The sequence below is a fragment of the Haliotis rubra genome, unplaced genomic scaffold (assembly GCF_003918875.1).
Source record: "Haliotis rubra isolate DU_JTF1 unplaced genomic scaffold, ASM391887v1 Scf14, whole genome shotgun sequence".
NCBI lineage: Eukaryota > Metazoa > Mollusca > Gastropoda > Lepetellida > Haliotidae > Haliotis > Haliotis rubra.
In genome coordinates this window covers 343592-359639 of record NW_025765336.1, presented here as the reverse complement: position 1 = coordinate 359639, position 16048 = coordinate 343592, and the positions used below count along the sequence as shown (strand labels likewise).

The window sequence follows — 16048 nt, the reverse complement described above, 5'->3', positions numbered from 1 at the left end:
ACATGAAATCAGGCCACTCATCCAGCCCTTCTCCCAATCCTATCGCTTCTTACATATAGGTTGCTTAGACCAGTGCGTGAAATGACGAGCCAAACAGGCTAGTTTTATGTTCTCACTAACTATTTATAGGTGTAGTTGGCATGTATTTTCGGTCTACTAAATTCAAATTAACTTCAAACGTTTTTTAAAGTTTAAAAAGGTCTATTCGGAGAGCTAATCGGCTTGTCCCGGAATAGCACGAATTCAATGACAAGCCATACCGCTATCAGTCATATTTGAGAAGTGAACATAGGTCGATCACAGGGGCGTAGGAACGGTTTTCAGAGCGCGCGCGGGGGGGGGGGGCTAATTTATGAAAAGTATTGAAAATCAAAATGAAATTATAGTCATGGTAAGGTAGATATGGTTTCGTTTTGAAAAAGGGGGTTGGGGTGGGGTAAGCCCCCCCCTGTTCCTTTGGCCCTGGATCAGGAAGATAAGTTTACATACTGCATCCCACTAGACAAAACATTTAGTTGGCCGTACCCGCGACCTGCATTTTGTTTTCGCTAACCAAAAAGTCCTTCATTCTAACCTGGATTCTCCATGGAAAAATGTCTTGAGATCTGAGATTTTCAGAGAAGCGAGGGGCGGTTTGGTAGCCAAGTGGTTAAAGGGTTCGCTCGTCACGCCGAATACCCGGGTTCGATTTCCACATGGGTACAATGTGTGAAGCCCATTTCTGGTGTCCTCCCAACATGATATTGCTGGAATATTGCTAAAAGCGGCGTAAAACCATACTCACTCACTCTGAGAAGCGAATTCATGTATAAATGTAATGTGGCTGTGAGTAAATACTTATATTCGGTTTAATACCAATATTACTTCAGATACAACTGCTCTATTCCAAAACAGTGACTTGTCAGAATTCTATATTTCAATATGAATTAGTGAAATATATTACAGATTAAGACAACAATTCTGTATCTTAAAGCGTATATTGATTCGCGAACTCCTTAGGTTTATAAGAAGTCGATCAAATCTATTTTCTTAAATGATTTTAATGGCCATGTTGTATGCCAGTCAGTATCTTCTTTGGTTACGTATGTTTTCTCGTGTATCAACCTATGTGATACATGATTCGAGATATGAGATATGAAGGCCATTCACATTGGATAGGTGCTCTACCACAATACGTCTTCATGTAATTAAAGGGAGACAACCTCATAACCGGAAGCGGATCTGTTAGCGCCACCTGTGAACAAGAAGCATTTTGTGACTTCAGCAGTATTTGAGGGTAAATATGGGACTTACCCTGCTTGTTAAACACGTGCATTTGCTATGTTAAATACAATATGTTTCCCAATTAATTATATGTCACTTTGGCGACTAATGGTACTGGTACACGTTTATCTGACGCCTGCAAACAACTGTTTGTAAACAATGAAAGATTGTCATTTTGAACTCAGAAATTGGAAACGAAAATAGATCAATATGTCTTACAGAAGTCACAAGACTATCCGTTTCTCCGCACACATTCTTCAAAGTGGACTCTTATGTCTGTTCTTGCTGAAACTGTACCTTGTTTAAGCAGATTACTTGTCACTTTCGTTTTGTTTCTGCAGTCACATGCTTATGAAAGTGTCAATATGTTCCTTACCTTATATTACACTTACAGGGAATTTTGGAAGTTTTGACATATCAAGACAATATTTTCACAGCTTCATTCTCCATATGCTGAGTTTGGTGTGAGCTAAAGATACGTTCACACCCTCTGTGATACACATGCTACAGGCAACAGGTGTACAAGCTCTATCAACAGCTTATGTCTGTGCTGGTGGATGCCATCAAAAGAGTAAACATCTACAGTTTGCATCACTTCAGGCTTCCCAACCAGATCAAGCCAACATGCCATATCATTACTAGTGGTGTTCCGATTAATTGAAATAATCGAAGATTGGTCGCAGTGACTAAACGACCAAGCAATCGATCACATTTTCTCATAATCGAACATAAACAATTTTGGAACTACTGTTTTAGTGTTTGAAATACTTGACAATGGAACATATCTTCGAAGTTGTTTAATTCTTAGAAAAGTCACTTCACTAACTGAAAAGTCATGACTGAATATTTCTCTAAGACTCCAGGAGGTTTATGTTCATGATATATTAGTCATCACTTTAAAGTAGCAAGTTGCATCATGTTATACTTTTCTGCAATAGCAACCTGGATAGGAAAATCTGAAAAATGACGCTAACCAAATGTTTTCGATGATTGTTTGTTGGTAATGAAGCAATCATCAATTGTGAGATTTCAACCAATTTCCAACACCTATAATTACTGAAATATTGTTGAACGTGGTATTAAGCCCAATTCACTCACAGTATTTTCTCTATGTTAGCAAGCTACCATGGACTGGTGGAGTGTAATTATGTCACTGCTATAACAAAAAGTTGCCCTGGATATTTGCTTCACCTCTGTTAATTCTATAAACTGCAGCCTCATTCAGAATGAACCCTCAAAACCCTAAATACCCTGTATGTAAAGATATGAAACAGGTGTGGTATACCAGGGCTAACACTGAACTCAAAAGATAAGATGCCTGTGTAATGTTAAACTTAAATCAAGGGGGGAATTGTACTCACTTGCAGGAATTATTACAAGCCCTGCATGAGCTAGTGTTAACTTCTCTGAATACTTACCTGGTGTATAGGCAAGGTATACAGAAATGGTACACAGTGTATACTGGCAGTTTTTTTATCCTTACTTGTGTGACAATAGTTTGTTTTAGTAGGTATTCTTGAGATAGAAGTTGAAAAAGGTTATATATATCCTTGAAGTATTTTTGTGATATGATACTTATTTGTATATATAAACTCTTTGAACGTAATGAAAAACGTGCTAGCAACTGAACTTAAACATGCTAAATAAAGTCAAAAATAGCTCAGAAATCACTGTCCATCAGGACTCATTCATGTTTCCTGTTAAATGATGTATTTTTTAATTTGTGATAGAGAGATTGTCCATTTTTCAGTTTCCGCTGCAATTTGAGAAATGTCAGACAGTGAGGACAGCGACATCTCCGATGCTGAGAGTGAGGTCAGTACTAGATGGTGTGTCACACACAGAAATTGGATGCCTGAAATATTTTATCTCTGAGGACTTTTAGGGTACAGAATATCCCCTGTATGTATTGCAATAAGAATAAGATAGTTCTGGTATCTCTTACACCTCACCTATTTCTCATTCGTTGGTTTCACATTAATTTCGACTCGCTGTGCGCATGCGCAGAGCGTGTAAAAATATCCACGGGCCAACTTCCGGTTTGGTCGTAAGCTTACCGATAGTGTAAACACACTCTAAAGAAAGCAAAAATCAAAACAAATATATGGTTTTATGTCGAATTTAACTGATCTCAATTCATTTATGAATGGAAGGGACCGGAATTAGTTAAATAAATAGCTTAACGTTTGTTAACAAGCTCTTGTATAAACACATCTCACCACCACCACCCGTCCACCGTCCTTCCTGCACATCCCCTTTTCACAAGTAAAAACACTCATCTCTGATGATGCAATGCCACCAAAATAGGACATCAATTATTGAAAAGCATAGGCAAATGGATGTATGTACTCATCCTATGAATCGTTGTCACGCGTAAATAATATTCATACAGCATTTATTTAGAGTGTGTTTACAATATCACTAATACTACCAAACCGGAAGTTGACCAGTGGATATTTTTACACGCTCTACGCATGCACTCAGCGAGTCGAAAATAATGTGAAACCAACAAATGGTCAGACTTGGTGACTTGGTTGATAGCGTGTCATACTACATGTGTTCTGGTTGTGTGGATTTATGGTTTTTGTGTCAATCTTTTGGAATATCGCTGAGTGCAGCCTTTAACAAGTGACAAAGACACAAAACATTCAAAAGGTGGAAAACCTAATAATTATTCTTGACTTGTCAAGAAGACTGATGAAAACCTTATTTCACCAGTCTTCTGAATTTGAAGCTATTTCTGTTAAAACGAGACTTTCGTGAAGTTGTTTATGATTTGTTTACTACTATCATTTATATTCAGCTTTGGTTTGTAGCACACTTAATGTGAGAACAGGTTCAGAATTATAGCCCTTGAATGCTACTAGTCAGTGAGGACCGCCATCTTTTGATTTTTGCTTGAACTCAACACAATAAAGTATGCAAATTTTGAAGTTGTCATGGAATTGTCGCAGAGCTTCATATTTGAATAATTTTGCTTTTACTGGCCAGATGACCCAAGTTCCAAGTGACTCGCACTAATCGCACTGTTATTGATATGTTCACTTCCTCTGGAATATATTTACATTGTGTCATTTGCTCTTTGCTTCTGGATCCCAGGTGGTAAAAGTTGCCAACAAAGGATACATGTAGACACTCATTGCCTCAATCTTCTTAGTGGAGTGGTTAACCCTGTGCAGATCTGGTTAGAATAAGTCTTCAGCAGCCCATGCTTATTGCAAGAGGTGGCTGAAGAGATCAGGTATTTGAATTTGGTGACTTAGCTGATGTATGTCATCATGTCCTCATTGCATAGATTAATGCTCATGATATCACTCACTGGACTGCATGGTTCAAATTGGGCTATTTACAGACTGCCATTAGCTTTAATATTGAGAAGTGTGTGTCAGAGGACAAACAAAATCATAGAATTGAGAAGTGATTGTTTTGTTTGCAGGGGGGTCAGCTGGACCAAAGTCGAGGAAGTGATGCTGGCAGCGATGCAGGGAGTGAGCCAGGGAGCCCTGCAGGGAGTGGGGGAGGTAGTGAGGGAGGCAGGAGTGATGGAGGGGGCAGTGGCAGTGATGAAGGGAGCGACAAAGAGGAAGAAGAGGAAGAAGATGACGTAGTATGTATTTTGTAGGCCTATATTTGTTCATTGTGGGACTGAATGTGTGGAACACATGCATCATGAAAGGGACATGAATAGTATTTGTGAAATCATACATTTTTCCTTATCCTGACTCATGCTAATTATGCTTGTCTCCTTCCTCTTGCGAATGATAGTGGAACACTTGAAATTCCTTGAAGTTCCCTTTAAAAAAGCAGACATAAAATAACTCACCCAGAGTAGCGTCCCTTTCCTCCCTTTGGCGCCCAAATGGTCACATGATCAGCCATATTTGTGACTTCTTCCGGATTTTAGATATACTGATATTCCATTAGTTATCTATTGCAACTCCATCTCTTGATGCGTGCATCAAGTGGAGATGCGACCCTTCTTCATGTACAAGTATGTCCTATACAAGTACAGGGTCTATCACTCATGCTAGTCATGTATACTTTGCTTGTAACTTTTCAGTTGTTCGGTGATATTTGCATGTTTTAATTCCTCTGTACAGGCGTATGATGAGGATGAAGATGAGCGCCAGAGAAGAAAGAAACGTGCCAGAGTCAGCAAGTTCATCATTGAAGAGGCTGGTGCGTATGTTCTGTCAGTGATACTTTTGTTGATGAGCAAGCATAGGTTACCTCAGTGTATATAGACCATCTTAGAATTGTTTCATTACTTTATCAACTGCTTGACTTCATGTTAGGCCTATGTTCCAGAGAAATATAATATGTCATGTTAATCGTGGCTTTATTAAAGTGTATTTGTGTGAATGAGTGTGCTAAAAACACCTTGTATTTCACCTTCAAGTTTTCATTCTAAGGAGCCCCAGGCTTTCTCGGGCAGAAGCTCCTATCTGTAACCATGGTAACAGGACTCTAGGAATCTAAATATTATTTTAAAAAATGTAATTTTTTTCTCCATAAGATGTTGATGATGAGGGTGATGAAGAGGATGACGTAGAGTGGGAGGAGGGTGCCGAGGACATCATTGACAAAAAGACGATGCTGGACGGGAACAGTGCCCGTGAGATGGAGAATCATCAGAGGCTGCGGCACCTTTTTGAGTAAGTGTTGCACTGTGGGTAAATGTCACGTACCCTGAATTTGTTGAGAAAATCAATAATGTTTACAGTTGAAATTGTATTTTTTGTGATAAAATATTAAAATGAGAAAAATCCAGAAACTGCCCATGGAAAGAATGTCCTATCACACTTGCACTGTTGGTTAAGGTCAATTGAAGCTCCACAAAGATAAATAATTGGTGAAATATGGCTGAGGGTTTGAGAAAGTTCTGTCTGATAAATGCATGTGTCTGTGCAGTTGTCTAATAGCGTGTGTTTGTCGTGAGCAGTAGCCAGCGAGAAGACGAGATCGAGGAGTACTACAGACAGAAGTATGGAGAGACACCCGCAGCGGAGAGGTACGGCGAGGGAGAGGAGATGTCAGACGAGATCACACAACAGGGGCTGCTGCCTGGCGTCAAGTGAGTAACATTTACTGTCCACAGAGTCTGAAAATGCCCTCAATCTCTTTATGTGCCGTACTGTCTGCCTCGGTCAAGTGCATGGAGCATCAGTGGAAATTCATGAGCTCAGTCTGAAGAAATGAAAATCCTGTACATACTGAGACGATGTGGGCCGTATGTATTGGATGAAACTAGGACTGGTCTGTTCGGCATTAGTATGCTGTATTTGAGTAGCGTTTACACTGTCATTGTGAATCAACGGATCATTATAGCAATCACAAGATTGTCTGGTCCTTACTCCTGATTTCCAGGAAGGAATAATGATGAGAGCAAACAAACAAAACATACATGTAGTTCATTGAGTACTCTGTGGAACTAACCAAAACAAATTCTTGGAAAGTTTGTTAATATGCTGATGCTTTAAGTCTTAATGTTTGTATTTTTATTGTTGTTTTGCACTTTTATTCATTGGCAGTGGTGCAAGCCACTGAACTTTGAAGACATGCAGATCAGTGTTTCTGTTCAGTTATGAATTGACTTGATATTAATACATTCAATATTTTGGACCAAGGGTTTAGGGTTGAATTTTACTGCTACATGGCCTGTTTTAGCAATAAATGACTGACAGGTACTTGTAACTGGAAACACTACCAGCTGATGCTAGGGGGTTAACTTTTCAGGGATCCCAACCTGTGGGTGGTCAAGTGCCGGATGGGTGAGGAGAAAGCCACTGTCATTCATCTGATGAGGAAGTTCATTGCCTATCAGTTCACAGATGAGGTGAGGATTAAAAGGAGTGCAGAGTAATGGCCCTGGGTAGAACGTTGCCAGGACCTTGTTTGGTGTTAGAAACTGATGGTATAGGTCCGTCTCCTATTCTCGCGGTAAACACGTTTTCTGCCGAAATCGCCAATGCGCGACACTTACCGGTTGTTTACATCACCGACTGGTTACTAGGAAGTGGACCAAGTCTGTGAGTGATCAAAATCTTGCAGTGTCACGAATATTGGGGAGTTTATACCAACTCGGACATATCAATACTTTATCCCGCCCTTTCAGGCAGGATTGCTCTTACATACACTCAATAACGTTAATTCCTGGTAATACCGCGAGAATGGGAGAAGCCTCGTTTCATCAGTGGCGGATGGCATTGTTTATCACCGGGCTCGCGGTGGTAATTCACCTGATGGATCTAGCAGCTGATAGATGTAGATGTTAGAGGAGAAGGCCCTTCATTTAAAAACAACAAGCATTCATACGATAAGAATTTGTGTTATTTTTTCAGCCGATATCCGTAAGTACCGCGAGAATGAATGGAAATGCCTTCCTAGTCCTTTCGAATTCTGTCAGTGGTGAACTGATTAATTCCCGAACTGAGTTGCCACAACAGATGTGATTTAAAGGACAGGTAAAGGACTACCATCCCCTGAAGATGTTTGTTAGAATTTGTTCTAAGCAATCCATGCTTGTTATAAGTGACAATGAACAGGATCATGTGGTGAGATTTGGCGATTCGGCTGATCCATATCAATGTTATGTTGCCAGCCTCTTCAAATCAAGTCTGTGATTGCCAAGGAGGGTTTGAAGGGCTACATCTACATAGAGGCTTACAAGCAGACCCACGTCAAGCAAGCTATCGAGGGAGTTGGCAACCTCAGGATTGGTCTATGGCAACAGCAGGTGGGAACATATAATGTTATCTTACCTTATTAATGATGTAAGACACAATTCTCTTGATATTCACTGGACATTCTGCTTACTCCCTCAAGTTTCATTGTGCCCAGCTCAGTGTCATTATGACCGGGTTATTACGATGACAATGATACTTTTGATGTCAGTCCAGTAGTTGATTTAGCTATGTTTTTATGAGTATCATTGTCCTATAAAATGAGCTTCTTCCACATACAGATGGTTCCCATTAAAGAGATGACAGATGTCATGAAGGTGGTGAAGGAAACTACAAACCTCAAGTCCAAGTCTTGGGTCAGACTCAAGAGAGGTGTCTTCAAGGATGACCTTGCTCAGGTATGTTACTTTGGTTATGGTGCAGATAATGGCAGAGTTGATTAAGAGGCAGATTAGTCTCCAAGTAAACCTCATTCCGTCCCCCACCAACTTCTATGTTGGGATTCTTGGTGCCATTCTGATTCTCTGTGCTTGTCGTCCCTAGAAGATTTGGTGCCAAGCTTGTCTCTTCATACAAATTTTGAGACTGATTAAGTGTCATGTTGGCTCCCTTTGGGTATTAAAGGGCAGAATAGGTTAATGTCAGGGTAAAAACCTGGGTGCCATTGTACAAAGCAATCTTAGTGCTAAGGTGACTGTAACTCAGATACCTTAACATAGACTTGAGGTAGTCTTAGCGCTAAGGTTGTTTTGTACCCTGGTCGATTAATATTCATTCTTTGGTCGTCATTTTGCATATGTCGAGCCATGGATAACTCCAATAAGAATTCTCCTTTGTTCCTTCCTTTTCATACCAAAAGATGTTAAAATATGGTACTTGTTGGTCCCTGCCTGGCGTTGGCATTAATGGGTACAACAAGGACTGGTCGGCTCGGAGTCAGTATAATGTGTCTGAGTGGGGTATTCATGCTTCACTGCGGCACGGTATCTCAGTGGGCTAGCACTATAAAACCAGCTTAAGTCTGGGCTAGTACAAGCAGCCGCACATACACACGCATGCTTGTCGTCATATGAGCGAAATATTCTCAAGCATGACGTTAAACCCAATTTCACCCTAACTAACTTTCTCTTTTGACTGTCTCTTTCTCCTTTCCTCCCCCGACCGCCTCCGTGGTGTAGTGGTTAGAGCATCCGCCCGGAGTGCGGAAGGTGGCGGGTTCGATCTACGACCACGTCATACCAAAAGACGTTAAAATATGGTACTTGTTGGTCCCTGCCTGGTGCTCGGCATTAGTGGGTACAACAAGGACTGGTCGGCTCGGAGTCAGTATAATGTCTGAGTGGGGTATTCATGCTTCACTGTGGCATGGTATCTCAGTGGGCTAGCACTATAAAACCAGCTTAAGTCTGGGCTAGTACAAGCAGCCGCACATACACACGCATGCTTGTCGTCATATGAGCGAAATATTCTCAAGCATGACGTTAAACCCAATTTCACCCTAACTAACTTTCTCTTTTGACTGTCTCTTTCTCCTTTCCTCCCCCAATCGCCTCCGTGGTGTAGTGGTTAGAGCATCGACGTTAAAATATGGTACTTGTTGGTCCCTGCCTGGTGCTCGGCATTAGTGGGTACAACAAGGACTGGTCGGCTCGGAGTCAGTATAATGTCTGAGTGGGGTATTCATGCTTCACTGCGGCATGGTATCTCAGTGGGCTAGCACTATAAAACCAGCTTAAGTCTGGGCTAGTACAAGCAGCCGCACATACACATATACCCGCATGCTTGTCGTCATATGAGCGAAATATTCTCAAGCATGACGTTAAACCCAATTTCACCCTCACCTCCTTCCTTTTCATCACCACAGTATTGGTGGTACTTGTAGTAAAAGTCATCTGAAATATTTATGATAACTTGACTGACTCATTATCATGTTTATTTGTCTCACTGCTTTAAACATTGGTATGCCTGGTGTGGCACCCAGAGTATTGCAGCAACATGAACTAGCTAAACTGGGTAATCATCTGTGTATATTTGTCATTATTATCCATATGGTGAAACATAACCAGTGTCATATATATCATATGTGCACATATCACTTTTGCCTAGCAACCATTGTTTCTGTATTTCGTCGTCTGTGACGTCATTAAACAATTGAACGTGATGTCAATGAACAGGGCAGTCACACTTGCTTACCGTGTTTTACTGCACAAATGTACATGAATAAAATGGATAATAAAGAAATTATTACACTCTCGCAAGTGTGTCACACGTTATACGAAACTTCGTGCAAAATTGTGCATGTTCTGCACTGTTTGTAGGTGGACTATGTGGAACCCTCCCAGAATGTGGTCCACCTGAAGCTGATTCCACGCATTGACTACTCGAAGCCACGCGGCGTGTTCCGTACTTCAGCCAGTCAGGAGGCTGAGAAAAACAAGAAACGAAAACGTCGACCAGCTCAGAAGTTGTTCGATATTGATGGCGTCAGGTAGATATCAGATCTTTTTCTTTAAATGAATGACTCTGCTTCATCAACACTACCTATATGAGTATAGCAGTCCTACAGTAATAGACCCGTGAAGGTCCGGGTTAGAATTGATCTTCATTAACCCATGCTTGTCGTAAGGAGAGGACTAACTGGCGGGATCGGGTGGTCAGGCTCGCTGACTGGGTTGACACATGTCATCGTATCCCAATTGCATAGATCGATGTTCATGCTGATGATCACTGGATTGTCTGGTCCAGACTCGATTATTTACAGACCGCCACCATATAGCTGGAATATTGCTGAGTGTGGCATAAAACTGAACTTACTCACTCACTCACTCCGACAGTAATATGTGTTTGGTTTAACAACCCCCAAATTAAGAATGATGAGTGTAATGCTAGCCATGTATATAGATGAATGGTGTAACTTGGTTATGAATATGCATCCTGTATATTAGAAGTAATTTTATATGATTGTTGGCACATCTGTATTCAGCCAGAAAAGGGTGCTTTGTAAGTCAATGCAAGAGATGATTCTGTGTGGGTAGCCAAGTTGTTAAGTTCGCCTTCGTCATGCTGAAGACCTGGGTTCGATTCCCAAAATGGGTACAATGTGTGAAGCCCATTTCTGGTGTCCCCTGCTGTGATGTTGCTGGAATATTGCTAAAAGCGGCATAAAACTAAACTCATTCAGTCTGTGTTACTTGCACGGCTGTTGGTAGGGATTGTCAGCTCTCTGTATTCAGCCAGTAGCAGATGCTCTGTAAGCCTACAGTCACTTATTTGTTCTTATCCTGACTCATGATCTTTTGGTTATCTCCCTTTTCCTTGTGAATGGTAGTGGAACACTTGAATCACTTTGAAGTTCCGGACGAAGAAACACTGTTTTTAGCCTCCCTTTTCCCGGTAACTCATGGGTGAGTGTATTTTTACGTCCGCTTCGGGAACTTCAAGGGATGCAAGTGTTCCACTACCATTCGCAAGGAAAAGGGAGATAAGCAAAAGATCATGAGTCAGGATAAGTATAAATATATCAATTTTACTTGAAAAATTACATTTTGGCTGAAATACTGCCGATTCCACGTTAAATTTGAACTCGCTCACTCCAGTAAAGTTATGACTCGGTATTACTTGCAGGGCTATTGGTGGAGATGTATCAACCGATGGAGACTTCCTCATCTTCGAGGGGAACAGATACAACAGGAAAGGTTTCCTCTTCAAGAGCTTCGTCATGTCAGCCATTGTGAGTACAAGCAGCAGTGTTCCAATATACTCCGTCTACATTCAGGTCGTGACTCCTCTCATGATGACAAAACAAATGTAACCCCATTGTTGCAACCTCATCGGTCAATACACATGACTATTAATGAATATGAATTGACTTTATCAGTACATGACCTATGTAATGGTCGTACAAAACAAGGAACCTATAATAATTCTTTGACATGGTACTGACTTTGTACAGGGCCGTTTTGTAGAAATGGTGATTTAAATTTTTCATTCTTTCGCAATTGCAACAGAAATGCTGAAACTATAATTTAGTTTAATAATGAATGGTTACTGCATTCTCTTGTAATGAAGACTTGAGGAGTACATGTTTACAGAAGTTGACAGTGTGCTGTATTATCAATGTTGTCAAGAAGCTTCATTTATTCTTGCCTTAGATAAAGTGCACTTCATGTCAGAATGAGATTCTACAGGATGTTTTTATGTTGCTGACAGATTCCTGATGGAGTGAAGCCAACACTGTCTGAGCTGGAGAGGTTTGACAACACACCTGAAGGTCTTGATGTTGATTGTATCCTTCCATTGTGCAGGCAGACCGCCTCCGTGGTGTAGTGGTTAGAGCGTCCGCCTGGAGAGCGGAAGGTCGCGGGTTCGATCCCCGACCGAGTCATACCAAAAGACATTAAAATATGGTATTTGTTGGTCCCTGCCTGGCGCTCGGCATTAATGGGTACAACAAGGACTGGTCGGCTCGGAGTCAGTATAATGTGTCTGAGTGGGGTATTCTTGCTTCACTGCGGCATGGTATCTCAGTGAGCTAGCACTATAAAACCAGCTTCAGTCTGGGCTAGTACAAGCAGCCGCACATACACATACACACGCATGCACGTCGTCATATGAGCTGAAATATTCTCAAGCACGACGTTCAACCCAATTTCACCTCACCTCCATTGTGTCGGCTCTGATACTGTCAACATATGTCAGGGAGATTCTGTGTATGTTATTAACAGGAACCTGAACTAGAATCATCAACCCAATCACTGCCTGTTGTAAGAAGTTTGTGTGTTATTTTACCTGCATTTCATGTTTCTCATACTTTGGTGCTGATAGGCTGCCAAGGTAATGAGCGGCAAATCGTGAATCAAGCTGTCAAAATCATATCTGACCATACTCACTACTAAAATTCGGAATACAACCTCCTCCCTTTAGGCCGCCGCTACAAAGTTCCAATTGTGAAAACTAAGAGAGCCTGTACATCCTTTATTCCAAGTACCATATCTCTCTTAAACAAATGTGAAGATAACTAAATCAAAGAATTTATGTAAATATGTTTGGTATCTCTCTAATGTGTCAGTAGCTCTGCTGATGTAACACAAATTCCTGAAAAGGCATTAAAGTATTATTCTATTCTATTCTATTCTATTCTATTCTATTCTATTCTATTCTATTCTATTCTATTCTATTCTATTCTATTCTATTCTATTCTATTCTATTCTATTCCTGAAATGTTCCTGACTGGCGTGAAGCAACAAACAAAAGTGATGATACTAATTACGTTGCTCATGCTATCAATCACTGGTTTGCTTGGTTTGATTTTAGTGTGATTGCTGTACTTCAGTTGTAAGCGGAGGCGGTGGGGTGGCCTAGTGGTTAAAGTGTTCACTTGTCATGCCGAAGACCTGGGTTCAATTCCCCACATGGGTACAATGTATGAAGGACATTTCTGGTGTCCCCCGCCGTGATATTGCTGGAATATTGCTAAAAGCGGCATAAAACTAAACTCACTCACTCGCTTGTCAAGCCGAAGACCTGGGTTAAATTCCCCACATGGGTACAATGTATGAAGGACATTTCTGGTGTCCCCTGCTGTGATATTGCTGGAATATTGCTAAACTAGTAAAAGCTCACTCACTGACTCACTCACTGACTGACTCACTCACTCAGCTGTAAGATGTTTAACTGGAGTTAGGAATAAAAATTCACTCTCTCCTTTAAAAATGGTAAGTGAATTGCTGTTGTTATATGTCTTGTTACCTGGAATGTCAGTTCACCTTAACCCTACCCAGTGGTACCCCAGAAGAAGTCATCGACATCCGAGGTCACGCACAACCTGGCCCCTGGAGACGTGGTGGAGGTGTGTGAGGGCGAGCTGTTGCACCTGCAGGGACGTGTGATCCGTGTGGAGGGCAACAAGATCACCATCATGCCGAAACACGAGGACCTGAAGGTGAGGAGGATATAGAGACAACTTTCACAGGGACTGAAATTCACAAGAGTCTGCTTGCCCGAGTCTGTTTCACCAGTGTTAAAAGTACCTGAAGGGCTGGTAGATTTTGGAATGAATGGGTTGTTCCTAAATGCTATTACTTTTCAGGCTAGTAGAGTTATTGTGTTAATTTCTGTCCCTGTGTCATGTGTTACAAACAGAGACGATGGGGTGTTTGGGTAGCCTAGTGGTTAAAATATGCGTTGGCTGCGGCACGCCAAAGACCCTGGTTCTCGAATCCCCATAAGGGTACAATGTGTGCAGCCCATTTCTGGTGTTCCTGGGCTAGCACTATATGTTGCTGGAATATTGCATAAAAGCGCATGCGTAAAACCAAACTCAGTCAGTACAAACAGAGATGACAATCATTTCAATTTTGGCATAACAGTTATGAGTTTCAGAATAAAATTACCCGTACTGTTATATATGATGTGTTTTCTTCAAAATTAAGATGTTTTGTCATTTTCTTTACGAACTATTTTTATGCATAAAATGTCATGAAGAGGAACGTGTTGATTAACTAATAATGTGAAGCGGTTTACAGTGATGCTGTACTAACCAGTGAGAGCCATGCTTTCAGTTCACATAGTGTTGAAGTGTCCATTAGACCGTGATACATAGTCTCTGATTGGTTGATGTGTTAAAACACACTCAGTTGAAATTTGATGTGACACTTAACAAGGTACTGGATTGATGAATCAAGGATGTCGTGATGTACTCTAGATTACACAGACAGGGTAGTGAAGATAAATGGGTAACCCTATTTTAATGTTGCCAATGAATCACAGAGGGGGAGGGGGATGTAGGTTTCAGCTCCGTCTGTCCGAAACGATGGGGGCAGATTTTCTCTTAAACCGTTATAGATAGGAAAACCAAATTTGGTATGTATTTTCAGGACACAAATGCATTGATGGAGTTCAAAACGGAAACTGAGTAACAATTTGTTACAGAGTTATGGCCCTTGTCATGTGTTTCTTGACTAAGTGCATATTATCCCCAATTGGGACAGATTTTCTCAGAAACCGTTATTGATAGGGAAACCGAATTTCATATGTGTTTTCAGGACATGAATGCGTTGAATGGTTTTGAAAACGGAAACTGTTACAATTTGTTACAGAGTTATGGCCCTTGTCATGTGTTTCTTGACTAAGTGCACATTTTCCCCAGTGGGAACAGATTTTCTCAGTAACCCTTATAGATAGGGAAACCAAATTTGATATTTGTTTTCAGGACATGAATGTCATGGGGGCTTTAAGAAACAGGAGCCAAATAGGAAGAGAACACTGTGGTGGGATCTTCTTGTTATTAGTGTTATAATCAACCTTATGCACACAATGTTTCCAGGATCCACTGGAGTTCCCAGCCCATGAGCTACAGAAGTACTTCAAGATGGGGGACCATGTGAAAGTGATCAGAGGACGGTTCGAGGGAGACACAGGACTCATCGTCAGGGTAGAGGACAACATGGTGGTCCTCTTCTCCGATCTGACCATGCATGAGGTGAGGACTTACTTGCAGGTGGATAATCTATGGCAGGGGAGAGGATGTAGTAGAGGCCACACTGTCCAGACTGCCCACTGGTCAGGCAGTGGTCATAGTTGTAATTCTGCAATGTATAACAGACCAAGTCCAGGTCTCTGTCTTCCCATATTCAGTTTCTTATGTTCTCCTTACCCAAATGTTATTGTGTGCCATTTTCTTCTAAACAAGCATTAATGGTGTTTCAGTATGTTGCAATATGTTTTTTAAATAAGACATTTAGTACTTTTTTTTCTGTGTTCCAGCATTTTTGGTTGAGAATTTCTGTTTGAGAATATTTGGTTTTGTATTACGTCATCATCTATACTGAAATTTACCTAGAAATACATTCTCATGTGTTTTCATTCCAAATTGATTGCAAGAGTCTCATGGTGGTGAGAACTGACCATGCTGATTTGGACATTGTAATATTTACTTCATTCTGCAGAAAATACTATCTGCAGCACAGTCAGTGTCAATCACTTTCACCCATGAAGGTCCGTGTTAGAATGAACCTTCAGTAACCCATGCTTGTCGTAAGAGGCGACTAACAGGATCGGGTGGTCAGGCTCACTGACTTGGTTGACACATGTCATCGGTTCCC

The 16048-nt window shown here is 41.0% G+C and overlaps 1 protein-coding gene across 1 annotated transcript in view; it reads left to right on the top strand.

Annotated features, from left to right (window-relative positions):
* The first annotated feature begins 1198 nt into the window (after positions 1-1198).
* Positions 1199-16048, top strand: part of LOC124268677 (transcription elongation factor SPT5-like) — a 28774-nt gene continuing 13924 nt past the window's right edge. The window contains 14 exon segments of the mRNA XM_046703647.1: positions 1199-1276; positions 3014-3078; positions 4700-4870; positions 5364-5442; positions 5780-5918; positions 6206-6337; positions 7000-7099; positions 7865-7999; positions 8228-8344; positions 10265-10434; positions 11571-11676; positions 12156-12231; positions 13727-13887; positions 15271-15426. Of these exon segments, the coding sequence (XP_046559603.1) occupies positions 3034-3078; positions 4700-4870; positions 5364-5442; positions 5780-5918; positions 6206-6337; positions 7000-7099; positions 7865-7999; positions 8228-8344; positions 10265-10434; positions 11571-11676; positions 12156-12231; positions 13727-13887; positions 15271-15426 (1587 nt within the window). The 5' untranslated portion in view covers positions 1199-1276; positions 3014-3033.